Source organism: Apteryx rowi, unplaced genomic scaffold (assembly GCF_003343035.1).
Source record: "Apteryx rowi isolate R43461 unplaced genomic scaffold, aptRow1 scaffold_83, whole genome shotgun sequence".
NCBI lineage: Eukaryota > Metazoa > Chordata > Aves > Apterygiformes > Apterygidae > Apteryx > Apteryx rowi.
This window is the reverse complement of record NW_020451127.1, coordinates 151,836-163,939: the sequence shown is the minus strand read 5'-3', so window position 1 is coordinate 163,939 and position 12,104 is coordinate 151,836. Positions and strand designations below refer to the sequence as shown.

General features: G+C 52.3%; 1 protein-coding gene across 1 annotated transcript in view; it reads right to left on the bottom strand.

Annotated features, from left to right (window-relative positions):
* Window positions 1-1,502: 1,502 nt before the first annotated feature.
* Window positions 1,503-12,104, bottom strand: part of LOC112977390 — a 40,946-nt gene continuing 30,344 nt past the window's right edge. Inside the window, exons 12-17 of the mRNA XM_026089714.1 lie at window positions 10,923-11,367; window positions 9,543-9,669; window positions 8,794-8,907; window positions 8,489-8,608; window positions 8,110-8,223; window positions 1,503-5,890 (exon numbers count right to left, since the gene is read on the bottom strand). Coding sequence (XP_025945499.1) covers window positions 4,971-5,890; window positions 8,110-8,223; window positions 8,489-8,608; window positions 8,794-8,907; window positions 9,543-9,669; window positions 10,923-11,367 — 1,840 coding nt within the window. The 3' untranslated portion in view covers window positions 1,503-4,970. The remainder of the gene's footprint in view (window positions 5,891-8,109; window positions 8,224-8,488; window positions 8,609-8,793; window positions 8,908-9,542; window positions 9,670-10,922; window positions 11,368-12,104) is intronic.

Here is a 12,104-nt window from a genome sequence, read left to right as displayed (position 1 = left end):
GGGAGGGGAGAGGGGAGAAGGAAGAGGGGAGAAGGAAGAGGGGAGAAGGAAGAGGGGAGAAGGGAGAGGGGTCGCCTTGGAGCTTGGAGGGGAGAAGGGAGAGGGGGGAGAGGGGTCCCCTTGGGGCAGGGAGGGTGCAGGGTCCTGCCGGAGCTGGAAGGGTCCCTGGGTGCCCAAGGCCCGGCCCAGCCCGGCCCGGCCCGGCAGCGGCTGCGGGCGCGCGGGGTGCCGGCAGGGAGCGTCTCAGCAGGGCTCCAGGCGCTGCCGCCGCTGCCAACCGCCGCGCGGCCCCGGCCCCCACCTGCGGCTTCCTGCGCGGCGGCAGCGCCCGGGGGGCTCCTGCCTTCGGGCGCCGGGCGACCTGCCTGCGGTGCCGGGAGCCTGCTCCTCCGGGGCCGCGAGGAGCCGGCGGACCCACGGCCTCCTCAGGGGACGTTTTTCTGTGCACGTTTTTCTGAACTGGTGAATCGCTTTGCACGTTCAACATATCCTGGCTTTGGATGACTTCTCCGGTGGATTAGAACATTCCTGAGCTCTTCACCACCTAGCACGTTCTCAAGGTYAGAGTCTGGTGTGCTTCTGGTGGTGAAAAATAGCAGCTGTGTGAGACCAACACCTCTTTCCAGCTGAGCTGACTCCCTAGTTCGTGGGTGCCCATCCCTGCTGTACTGCAGGATCCCCGTCAGGGCTCTGCAGGATGTCCTCCCAAGTCGCTCAGCTAGCCAGCAGTGTCACCTTTAAAGTCCCTGCGTGTTTACAGCTAGCGGGCTGAAGCCACCTCGAATCTGTAGATACCAAGGGTAGCAAGAGAGACGGGGTGCTCAGGACTGTTGAGTGCCCGCAGCCTTGGTTAAAAGTGCTCAGCTCCCTGGCCAAAAGCRCAGAAAGCCACTTGTCTTGGCTTTTCTCCCCTTGGAATCCCACATTACAGCCTCCTATTAGGCTGATCACAGTGTGAAAGCCTTCCGGCTAATTAAACTTTGGGTGTCTGAGCCTGGTGGAAGACTTACGGCATCTCTTCTGCTCCAGCCTAAGCTRTAGCAGCCTAAGTAACAGAGGGCTGGAAAAATGTTGCATGCTGAGAAGAGCTTCCCGAGGATGGTAGAAGTTTAGCACCTATTGGTGGAAGGTATGGAGACTCCATGAGGCGTCTCAGGCTGGGCCGGGCAGGAGGGAGACCTCGTGCTCTCCCAAAATATTCCCTCCCCATCAATGCAGCTTCTCTGCCTTCCCCTGTAGCTTCTGCTCTTTCCTGTAGGCATCGCTCTGTCCGTGCAAGGCAAGGAAGGGAAAGTGGTCCTGTATTAAGCTGACTTCCAAGGAATCTGGGTGTTGCTAAACAGCAAGCAACCGGTAAGGCTAGTGCAGTCCGAAGACCGGCGCATTCCTATGTCACTCAACAAAATTTCTTCTTGGTTTCAAGACTGAATTTTTGAAACATAAGAAGCACAAATCTCAAAAGAACTCTCAGATTCATTTTAAATATATGTATTTATCTCTGAAATACAGGGGAACAGGGCTAGAGAGGGAAAACGTGACTCACTGTGCAAAATATTGCTTCATCTTTGATATCAACGGCAGCATCAAGAACAGATGAAATACGGAGCACACATCAAGTACTTCTGATGCTTAGACAACGGTTAACACAGTAACTCTCCCAATCAAAAATAAGATAGCGTTGTTAAGGTAGTGCAAACCTCCCAACCCACCTTTCTAAAATGCCTATCTTTTTGCTATCCGGACACTGATTCTTCTATGGTTGTGGTTACAGAGACACGTAGAAGGAGAAGCTAATCTCAGATGCGAACAGCACATCAGTTGGCAGGCAGCTTCTGTATTTTAACTATTGTCTAAAAATAAAATGCCTAACAATAATGAAGTTTGGGAGGTCAGACACGCTAGAATGTACACGGCAGTAGTGCAACAGGCAGGAGAGCGGGCAACGCCGCAGGACTTCAATATCACTTGTTCCTGTCCTTTTGTAAGACACAGTAACCGCCCAGAACAAGCCCCTGTAGTTAGGTTTGTAAATAATTTGTGCACATCGCCAAAGTGATCCCAGCTAAGATTTAGGATGTTGCAGTCACAGTGGAACCAGCTCATCTTTGAAGCTGGTTTTAATTTTTCAATGATAACTGAGCCTCTGCTGCTTTATGCAACAGTATCTTTGCGTCCTATCCTAAAATGCATCCTGCATTTCCTAGATTCAACTGAGTGGGCTAAGCTAATGGAGACTGTAACGCTGTGGTTGCTGAAAGCTTTTTGCTGGCAGCAGGATTGATTTGGTCTGCAGAATGAGAATTGTACGTGAGCTTATTCACGTGCTATGGTTAGAAGCTATTACAGTTCAGGCCCTCTCCAGATCTCAGATACGCACACTGACAGCAGTTCTTCTGCTTAGGTTCCACTGCAATATTAAAAAAAAAAGAAAAAAAAAAAAGAAAACCCATGCCATCCTCTTTCCAATTCAACACAGACTTTGTCTTCCGTCAGTAGGGTACGATACTACAAATTGCCATTTGCTTTGAGCCGGAAACATGGGTGTTAGATTAGCCAGGGACTTCCTGCTCCCAGGGAAGATGAGAGAACGCGATTCCCTAGGAGCCTGGTGACAATGAACATGAGATGTCCCTGTGGACTCACACCGAGGTCCGGGCAGGGCTTTGCCTAGAGCATAGCAGAATGATTGTGGGGGGGGGGGGGAAGCATTTAGAACTTCACAGCTTTAATCTGTTCAAGTTTAATGTTACTGTTGTTATTAAAAATCAAGTATCTACCGCTGCAAATTTAACTGGCATTTTACAAACAGATAGAAACAAGTTCCCTGCCCTGGAGGGCTCACAGTCTAGGTAACAGAAGGGTAAAAGGGAGACAAGAAATTTAACTGGATTCAGTAAGAAACCACTGAAGGACTGATTATAGTTGATCTGCTTACCGGACAAGGCCCAGGCTGCTTGTCCAGGTATCAAATGCCCTATACTGCTGACTGCCGAGAGATTCTCCTTTAGCGTGTCAGTCAGACCTGGACAAACGCGGGAGAAAAATTAGTCTGCTTTCGCTGCTTCATGGTAGCAGGTGGCCACCGAACACTAAGAAGCGACAGAACATGAAATCCTCTGTCCTCACGGACTTATTCCTTTGAGAAAATGAATGCACGCGCAGAGATAGGCTTGCCACACACAGGCCTGCTCACGCTCTTCAGAAACTGCGAAATCAAAGCCCTCAGCAGCACTAAGATGAGAGGACAACGCTGCAGGCAGTTGGTCACCAAGCGAACACCTGCAGCTGAAGGCATTTCCGCACGCGTGGCTCTGCGCCAGTTCCCACAGCGTGGCTTCAGAGCAGTTCGCGCAGGCTCCCGCCAGCCTGCTCCGGGCAAATGTCAGGGTGGTTTGACAGCGCAGAGGCTCTGAGCTGGCCTCGCTGGCTGGGCCGGAGCACGCGCGGGAGCCCTCCTGCTCTGCCAGCAGCAAGGACCTGGAAAGAGACCTCGCTCAAACGAGCTTCCAGAGGAAAGCGTGTGAAAGCCAATACAGTGCAACAACAATCACGGGCTGGTCTCCAGGCTCTGCTGGAGCAGATCTCATTCCAGTGTGGCTTGGCTAGGGACAAGTCTGAGCCTTCAACCAGCCCTTCCCCTCTCCTAAGGCCTCTTGGCCTTTCGCTCCCAAGGGCAGCTCACGGCAGCCACCACGGCAGCCAGCTGCAGTCAGTGCACATCTCTGCCCCGGGGGACGAGCCCCCTGCAACCCTCCCCACGTCCTCTGGACACCTTGGGGTCTGGAAGCAACCGAGGGGGCTTCTAAACACAGATTAGTGATGGTGGGAACTAGGAGACCTGGTCAGGTAACAACTGGAGCCCCAACACTGCATGACATATTTGGGCAAGTTGCTCACCAAATTTGAGTTGCTGGGAAATGTTTCTTTAACTGTTTGGGATCTAATGAAAGCTCATCCTCAAGGGCAAAAAGTACCTGTACCCCAGGCTACGCAGGGAGAAAGGGAGATAAAGACAGGAAAAGACAATGAGTAATAAATAAGCAGAACAGAAGTGTTAATGTACAGGCAGCTACCAGAAGAACCGCTATCCCACCACTTACTTCAGCACAGGAGTACAGATGTGCACCACCTCTGGCTAACAAGTGGTTTCCCCATTCAGTTCCACTGGAATTGTCTTAGAGGTATCAACAGGAGCTTGGCTGATGCCATCTCCTTTAGGTGTGTTCAGAAGTGACAGACGACGGAACAAATTCCCCTCACAGTTACTGCAGTGCAAGTCTAGAGTCTCCCACGGTACGCATCCCGATGCGTATCAGAGCAGCTCAGAGCAGAATTTGGCCCTGCCGTTATAATTTACAACAAACTAAATCCAGTTTTAAGCTCTAGAGAAGGAACCGTACCTATTTTTTTTCCAGCTAGCTTCCTGAGCAGTAGCAGCAATGAAAACATCATTTGGCCTGTGCTGAGGCACACAGAGAGTTGGGAACTTACTGGCTGCCCCACCTTGGCGAATGTGGCATCCGTGCAGACCGTGAGCAAGGCCTCACCTCGTGTGTGCGTTTAGTTGCCAAGAGTCTTTTGAGAATATGCAACTCAAACTTGCCCATGAAACTGAGCACAGCAGAACTTCAGCACAGGGAGCAGCCAGGGAAACTCCAGGCTGCTTCGGAAAAACTCTACCTAGCTGTAACCAGTTCAACCAACTGATTCCATATGCTTCCTTTAAACCTGGAGAGGTCCTAAACACTTCCATTCTCAAGAGATTTTCAGGCTGACTAGGAGGTACCATGGCATACCATCACGCCATGAAGAAAAGGGCACTGGTGCCAGGGTGAATCCTAATCCTACTTTGCATGGACCCTTTGGATTAAATTGTCGGAGAGCCTTAATGCTGAGCAGCAGAGAGACAGAGACTTTCTCCTCCTCCACCTCCTCCAGGGGCAGTAGGATCTGAGCAAGCCCAGCACAACCTAGAAGAAGTTGTCTAGTGGTGCCTTTCTCACATTCTGTGTACCCACACGGTTCCTCTCACGCAGGTGGATCTTCTGGTGCTGGAGGAGGTGCTGCTTCTGGGTGAAGCTCTTTGAGCACTCGCTGCATTGGTATGGCCTCTCTCCAGTGTGGATCCTCTGATGCCGGATCAGATTGGAGGGGTGGCTGAAGGTCTTCCCACAGTACGAGCAACCCAGGACCCCTCCGCTCCGGCCTGAATGCACACGCTGGTGGATGACGAGGGTTTTTTTCTGGGAGAAGCTCTCCTGACACTTGTTGCACTTGTAAGGCTTCTCCCGCAGTTGGCTTTTTTGACTTGGCCTGTAGCTGCCGTTGGTGTTGACGCTTTTCATGCACTTGGGACTGCTGTACGCCTTGTCCGTGGCTGGGATCCTGGCGGGGGCTTTCGCACTGTTGTTCTGCTTGAGGCTCTCCGTGCGCTCCGCGGCTGCATGGGTCCTGTCCTCCACGTGGATCTGCTGGTGCAGCTTGAAGTGCTGCTGATGCAGGAAGCTCTCGTCGTGTTCAGTGCGCTCACCACAGCACAGCGTGCCGTGGCTCTGCTGGTGCATCGTGAGGATCTTCTTCAGCCGGAAGCCCTTCCCACAGGCACCGCATGTGTGAGGTCTCTCAGTGGGACAGCTTTGCTCGTAAAATGTGATAACGTTGCTTTCGCTAAGACCCCCTTCCCCTGGGGGAGACGGTACCAGCCCGCTCGTCCTCTGGTTTCTCTGCTGCACCGGGGAGCTGTACAGACTATCAAAGGGCAGCTCCTCACTGGGACCCTGGAAAACAAGCTCCTGTGATTTCCTGGACAGAGTCTTGGGGGTCTCCGAGCTTTGAAGAGATTCCTCAGAGTCCTCTTCTATTTTGAACATCAGCACCTCATCTGCTGGAACTGAAAACAACAACAAAGGGGACATTCATTGGCCTGAGATACAAGACACTTCTGAAATCCCCTGATTCCTTCCCCCACGCACGAATCAAACAGGCCTGTCTTACACAGGGAGCATGAAAGGCAGCTGCACTCACAGATCAGCAGAGCTAGCTGAAGACGAAGAGGAGAGAGGGTACGAGCGAAAAGCACAAGAACGCTGCCATTTCAGCTGGCTTAGCAGCGAATGTGAGAAGCTGCGAGGGAGGGGGCAGAAAGAAGTGCTGCCTTCCAGGAGAGCAGGGTCGAACACTCCCCAGACAGTTTCCAAAATTGTCTCCAGCCATCCTCCTTCTCCTAAGTGCTGATATCTCATGAACCTGGGGTAGCCCTTTGCCTCCTTTGTTCACACAGCCTGGGTATCTGCCTCCCTCCTCACACCAATGACTCAGTATTTTTCACTCTTCAGAGAGCACCAGCCCCTGCCGTGGGATCTACCTTCCCTCTGTTCCCCGGACATGGGGACCCGTCTGTGCAGCCTCCTTCTTTAAAGAGGACACACGAACACTAGCTGGTTTTGACTCCGAGACACACCTGCTACTGCTTTAGATATGTATGTTATGAGGAAACCTCTTCCAGAGTCTTTTCTGAGGCAGTAAAAGTACAGCTGCTCTGGCAGGGGTTCATTGCTCCTCAATTCCGAGCCACGTCTGTCTGGGACTTACTCTCGACTCCCATTCCTACCTGAACCCTTTGTTCAGCTGACCTGGATATGAATATAACCCACAGGTGGAAAACCAGCCACAGGTCAACGACACAAACTGCCAACACATAACCAGTTAGAAAGTTGTGGACAGACTGAGGGCACAATCTAGCAGGCCAGCGTGGGGACTGGCCTCCTGTCTAAAATGTGTTACCTCCCAGGTCATTAGCGCTGCAGAGCAACTGACAACAGGGCATGCCGGGGGGACCCAAGAGGCATGACAAAAAGGGTCTAAGGTTTATTATCAGCAGGGAAATAACATCAAAAACTGACCAAGCCCCACAAACACCCCTCAGGCATCACAAAGAGAATACACAGAGATCAGGACTGACACTGAGGAAGAGAGCATAAAACAAGGAAGTGACTGGTGGGCTGGGAATGGTCTATTAATCAGGTAAGTAATATTACTGTAACACTGGGAATAAAAGAGCCATCCCAGCTCAACGGTCACTGCCCCAGCCGTTATGTAGCTGTTGTGGGACTGCTCTAGAGCACAGTTCCCTTTTTCTGAGAATGCCTCCATCAAGCAGAAGAAATTCCAGGAAAAGAGCAGCACATAAGCTTTGGAAGTCGTGAGACTGCACCAGGAGGAAGGAGCTTCTTGGGCCAGATGCTCAGAAGCTCAGGGGCAGCAGAGAAGAGCTGTGCTCTGCAGCAGCCATTGCCTTGCCAAATGCTGGGAACGGCTGCCCCGTAGCATGATCAGAGCCAGAGACGATGTTCTCATCTGCAAGTTTGCCCAAACCCCTTCTGAGCCCATTTTGCCTTCAGCCTTTGTTGTGCCCCGAGGCAGTATGTTCCACAGCTTACGTGTGTACAGTAAGAGACTCTCTGCTGCTCGGCCTAAAGCAAACGCCTCCTGTTTCACTAGGTGCTCCCTTGATGTCGGAGCGTGAGAAATAGTGAAGAGTTGTTCCTACAGTCCCTGCCCTGCACCATTCGCGAATGCACAGACTTGTGTTGTATCCCCTGTTTTGCCATGCCCTACTCAGGCTAAAGGGTCCTGCTGTATTTAGCCTCTCCTGATACAGAAGCTGTCCATCCTGCTGCTCTTCTCTGGACCATGTCACTGACTACTATATCCTTTTCAAGATCAGGTGAACTGCACTCACCTTTCCAACACTGTGGCGTAGCAACATCTGTGGAGAAGACACTGATAATTGTTCTCAATTCCTTTCCTAATAACGTCTTGTGTTCTGTTTGACTTATTTCGGGCGTTCCTGTCCCTTCACTTGCAGTGTTTTGCCTACCTGGCACTTTAACCTTTCTACTAGCAATACTGTCCCTAACCTTTCTCTTGCCCTTCCTAACCTCAGTGTGGTTCTTGTCCTTTCTTCACTCTCCCACCTGCCTCTGCGCAGTCCCCGCAGCTCAGCATACGCTGTCCCGCAGTGGGAAGGTTAAGGGTGCCGTTGTGCGGCATCAGCCCTCCACCTTATCTCCGGCTGTACAGCACGTTGTGCGTCTGCTCCAAACTCACCCACACTGAGCTCTGCAAATTCTGCACCCTCCGTAGCTCTGTCATCCTCCACACACGACTCCTCCTCTTGCTTCACAACGCATGGAAAGCTTGGCTCCGGGATGGCGTAGTCTGCTAACGTAAAGAGGAAACACAGGTTTCTTTACCGGATATCACAACACCATTTGGCTCTTCCCTTGCTGTGCCAAAGTTTGCACCCAGTTACACTGCTTTTATATACAACCTCTCTTCAGTGTCTCCTACTCCGGTTCTCTTTCTTGGAGCTTTACTCAGCTCTCCAGAGAAGCAGTTTCCCTCTTACCTCTCAGGTGATCGTGGTTCAGGACAGTGCCCTCCCCGCCGGACATGTCCAAGCACACGCTTTCAGAACAACACTTACCAGCTCTGGGTTCAGCCAGCATATTTATTCTCTCCCTCGGATCATCCTGTCCTCTCAGGCACTGCGCTCCTTCTCCGCTGTCCTGGCTGCTCACATCACGTGTAAATGCCAGAGACTCTGCTAATGGGAAAGATCAATCCCATTATGTTTTTTCTAACACTGTCTTATTCCCCCTGAACCTCGTGCTCAACAAGATCTGACAAGCTCCATCCATAGCAAATCAGGACTATCACCTTGTGACATCCTCTGGTGACAACAATACACAAACATTATGCCTGAGGATAAACTCCTAATTCATCTCTTGCCTGCACTTGGTTCTGCAGGAACGTCTCTCTCTGCCGAGTCTGCCCGGTTCCCACCGCAGGGTGCTTCTCCTCTCTCAATCCGGGACAGGAGGTCAGGTTTGGAGATTGCATAGTCTGTTGAGGAATACAGATATTAAAGTTTCCGTGCTGCATCAAACCGCCCTCACTGCGGTTTGTGCCAGGTGATGAAAAAAGCCTGGAGGAACACACGCCTGCTGGGGTGAGCGGATTCTGCTGTATTCACGGGGAGGAACACTCCCCTGCAAACACCGCGGGGACTCGGCTACACCTCGCTGGGCAGAAAGACCAGAGCTACCAAACCAAGCCCCACTGGGCAGTGCGATTTAACTCCCAGTTCTTGGGACAGAAATGGAAACCAGCTTGGCATAACTGTTCCCTACATCCCTAAAGCCCAAGGAGGGGGAGTGACCTTGCCTGAACTTCCAAATCTTATTTATTGTCTTTAATCCAGCCTGACACCTGAGCACCTACTTCTAGATGCCCACTGTACACAGCATGGACCAGGTGTCTGGATGTAACACCGAGGTGAACTGCAACCAATATCCCCATCCAGCAAACACTGGATCCCCAGGGACTGGATGTTACACGCACCGTGCTCCATGCTGGCATCAGCAACGAACACAGACATCTACGAGTTTCTACAGCTTTGGTTCCCGGGTTTGGGAAAAAGTCCCCAAAACAGAGTTAGTCCAGAAGCACCAATAAATGACTGAAAAAGTGATATTTACCCAGAGAGATCAGAGACTCATAGTTCCCTTTCATCATATTTTTGTACAGCTCTTTCTGCCCTTCTTCTAGATGCTCCCACTCTCGCTCAGAAAAGGAAGCAGCGTCATTTCCAAATGCCATTGGGACCTGTAAGCATAAAAGTTACAAACTCTGCATCTTGTCCGGTACTTGAGCTGGCCCTGCCACCCTTAGAGCATTGAGAAGAGGGAAGTAAGGCTTAATACAAAGAGTACAAAACAGGAGAGAGAGGAATGACTCAGACCTTCAGTTTAAAGAACTTTGTTCATTTGTGCTAATTATTGGAAAGCCCACTGTGAATTCCAGAATATTCCTACATCTCCTTATGCAGAGCCTTAGCTGATTATAAAGGTAGTTCATTTACTTCAGTGTAACTGTTTAAGGGGAAGAATCTACTACTCAGTGTAAAATGTATGAATTTGTCCTTTTATAATGAGATACAATTATATATACGTATGTGAACAAACAGTCCTTACTTGATACTTGTTCGTGACACAAGACAGCAATTTTGCAGAAAGCAATTAGAAGTTAAGCTGTTTCTGCAAAGTTCATTAAATATTTAAAGATAAGTGGGAGAAGGCTGCCACTTGTGTGGGTGAATTACTGGGAGAGCACAATGGCAGCATTAATTTTAAGAGCTGGCCCTTGCAGAGCCTTGGCTACCGCGAGAGGTCTCCTTCTGGGCACCCCGTTTCAAGATGAGGTTGAGAAAATGACAAACGAATTATGTTTGATGTTAACAAGGTAGAATGTGTGATTTTGTATTAAGTACAAGAAGAGAATTATCTGCTTAATTCGCAGCAGAAATGACTGAAGTCAGATCCTAGGAACAGTGAGGTGTAAGAGTTGTGGAGCACTGGAGCAGGGAGCCCGAGAAGGCTGCAGGCCCCACGCCACTGCAGGTTTTCCAAGAGGTTTGATAAAAGTCTCAGGGATGAGGCTGGGATAACTAAGCCTGTTTGGAACATGGGGATACTGGAGCAGATCCTGAGGTCCCTTCCAGGCTGACGCTTCTACGGTCATTTATAAAAGTAATGTGATCCCCTTGAACTAAACTGTTGTCTCAGGGAGTGCTTGAATTGCGTGAGGTATATCTAGAGATCTCAACCCACTCATCTCGACAGGGATTTGACGTGCGGCGCTCACAATCTCCGCAAGCAAACGCTGCAGCTGATGTACGCGAAAAAGCAAAAATGCGTTTCTGACACCTGCACGCGCTGTTTGAAATGCCCCCTTCCAAACCGTCGTTGGTTAACAACAGTCATTTGTTAACAACAGCGCGTCCATTCAGCACTGCGGCCGCCTGCCCGGGTGACACCCTCGCGGTCCTTCCCCCAAAAGCATGCATAGCCATTTGTTACCTTGGGGACGTCGCCCTGGGTGCCCGGGGGCAGCCGCAGGAGCCAGAAGTTCCTGTTCTTCAGCAGGTTCTCCATGTTCTCCAGGCGCCGCTGGAGCTGCCCGTACTCCTGGATGAGGGTGCCCAGCACGGCCAGTTTGCTCTCCATCTGGTTACCAAAATCCACCACTGTTTTCTCACAGTCGAAATACTTCTTTTCGGTAGTCACTGTCCTCCGCTCCAGGTTCAGCAGCCGCGAGGCGTGCGAGTCCACCCTCCTCTCCACGGCCTGGACRGCCGCCACGACCGTCCACAGGGAGATGCTCGTGGTGCACGACCTCATGCCTTTGGCAGCAGCTTGTTCTGGAACCACGGGGCAGCGGAAACTCGCCGAGCRCGGGGAGTCCATTTCCTGCTCCTGAGCCTGCGCGCGAGGACAGGGAGAGGTCACGGTGGTGGCTCCAACCCTTGCACCTCAGTGGCTTTGGCACGGTGTCAGCCACCGGGCTCCGGCCTGTCCCCACGGCTGTTTGATTGTAAAAGGGAAGAAGAGGTCAGGAAACACCCTGTGCGGGAGGCAGCCGGCGTGTGGCGACAGGCCCTTCCCCGCATGTGGGGTGGCTGGGACAGGCCCTTCCCCACACGTGGGGTGGCCGGGATGGGTCCTTCCCCACATGTGGGGTGGCTGGGAAGGGTCCTTCCCTGTGTGGGGGGTGCTAGAACACTAGGATGGGTCCTTCCCCATGCGTGGGATGGCCAGGAAGGATCCTTCCCTGCACGTGGGGTGACTGGGATGTCTCCATCCTCGGAGATGTTCAAAACCCACCCGGACCTGGTCCCGGGCAGCCTGCTCAAGGAGACCCTGCTGGAGCAGGGGGCTTGGACCAGATGATCTCCAGAGGCTCCTGCCGACCCCAACCGTTCTGGGATCCTGCGACGGGTCCTGCCCCACGTGTGGCGTGGCTGGGACGGGCCCTTCCCCCACCCGTGGGGGAACCGGGACACCGGGACGGGCCCTGCCCCATGTGTAGGGGGGCCGGGACACCGGGACGGGCCCTTCCCTCACCCGTGGGGGAACCGGGACACCGGGACGGGCCCTGCCCCCGCCCTTGCGGGGAACCGGGACACGGTGACGGGCCCTTCCCCCGCCCGGGCCGCCCCGCACACCGGTCCCGGCCCTCCCCGCGCCGCCGCCTCCCCCGGC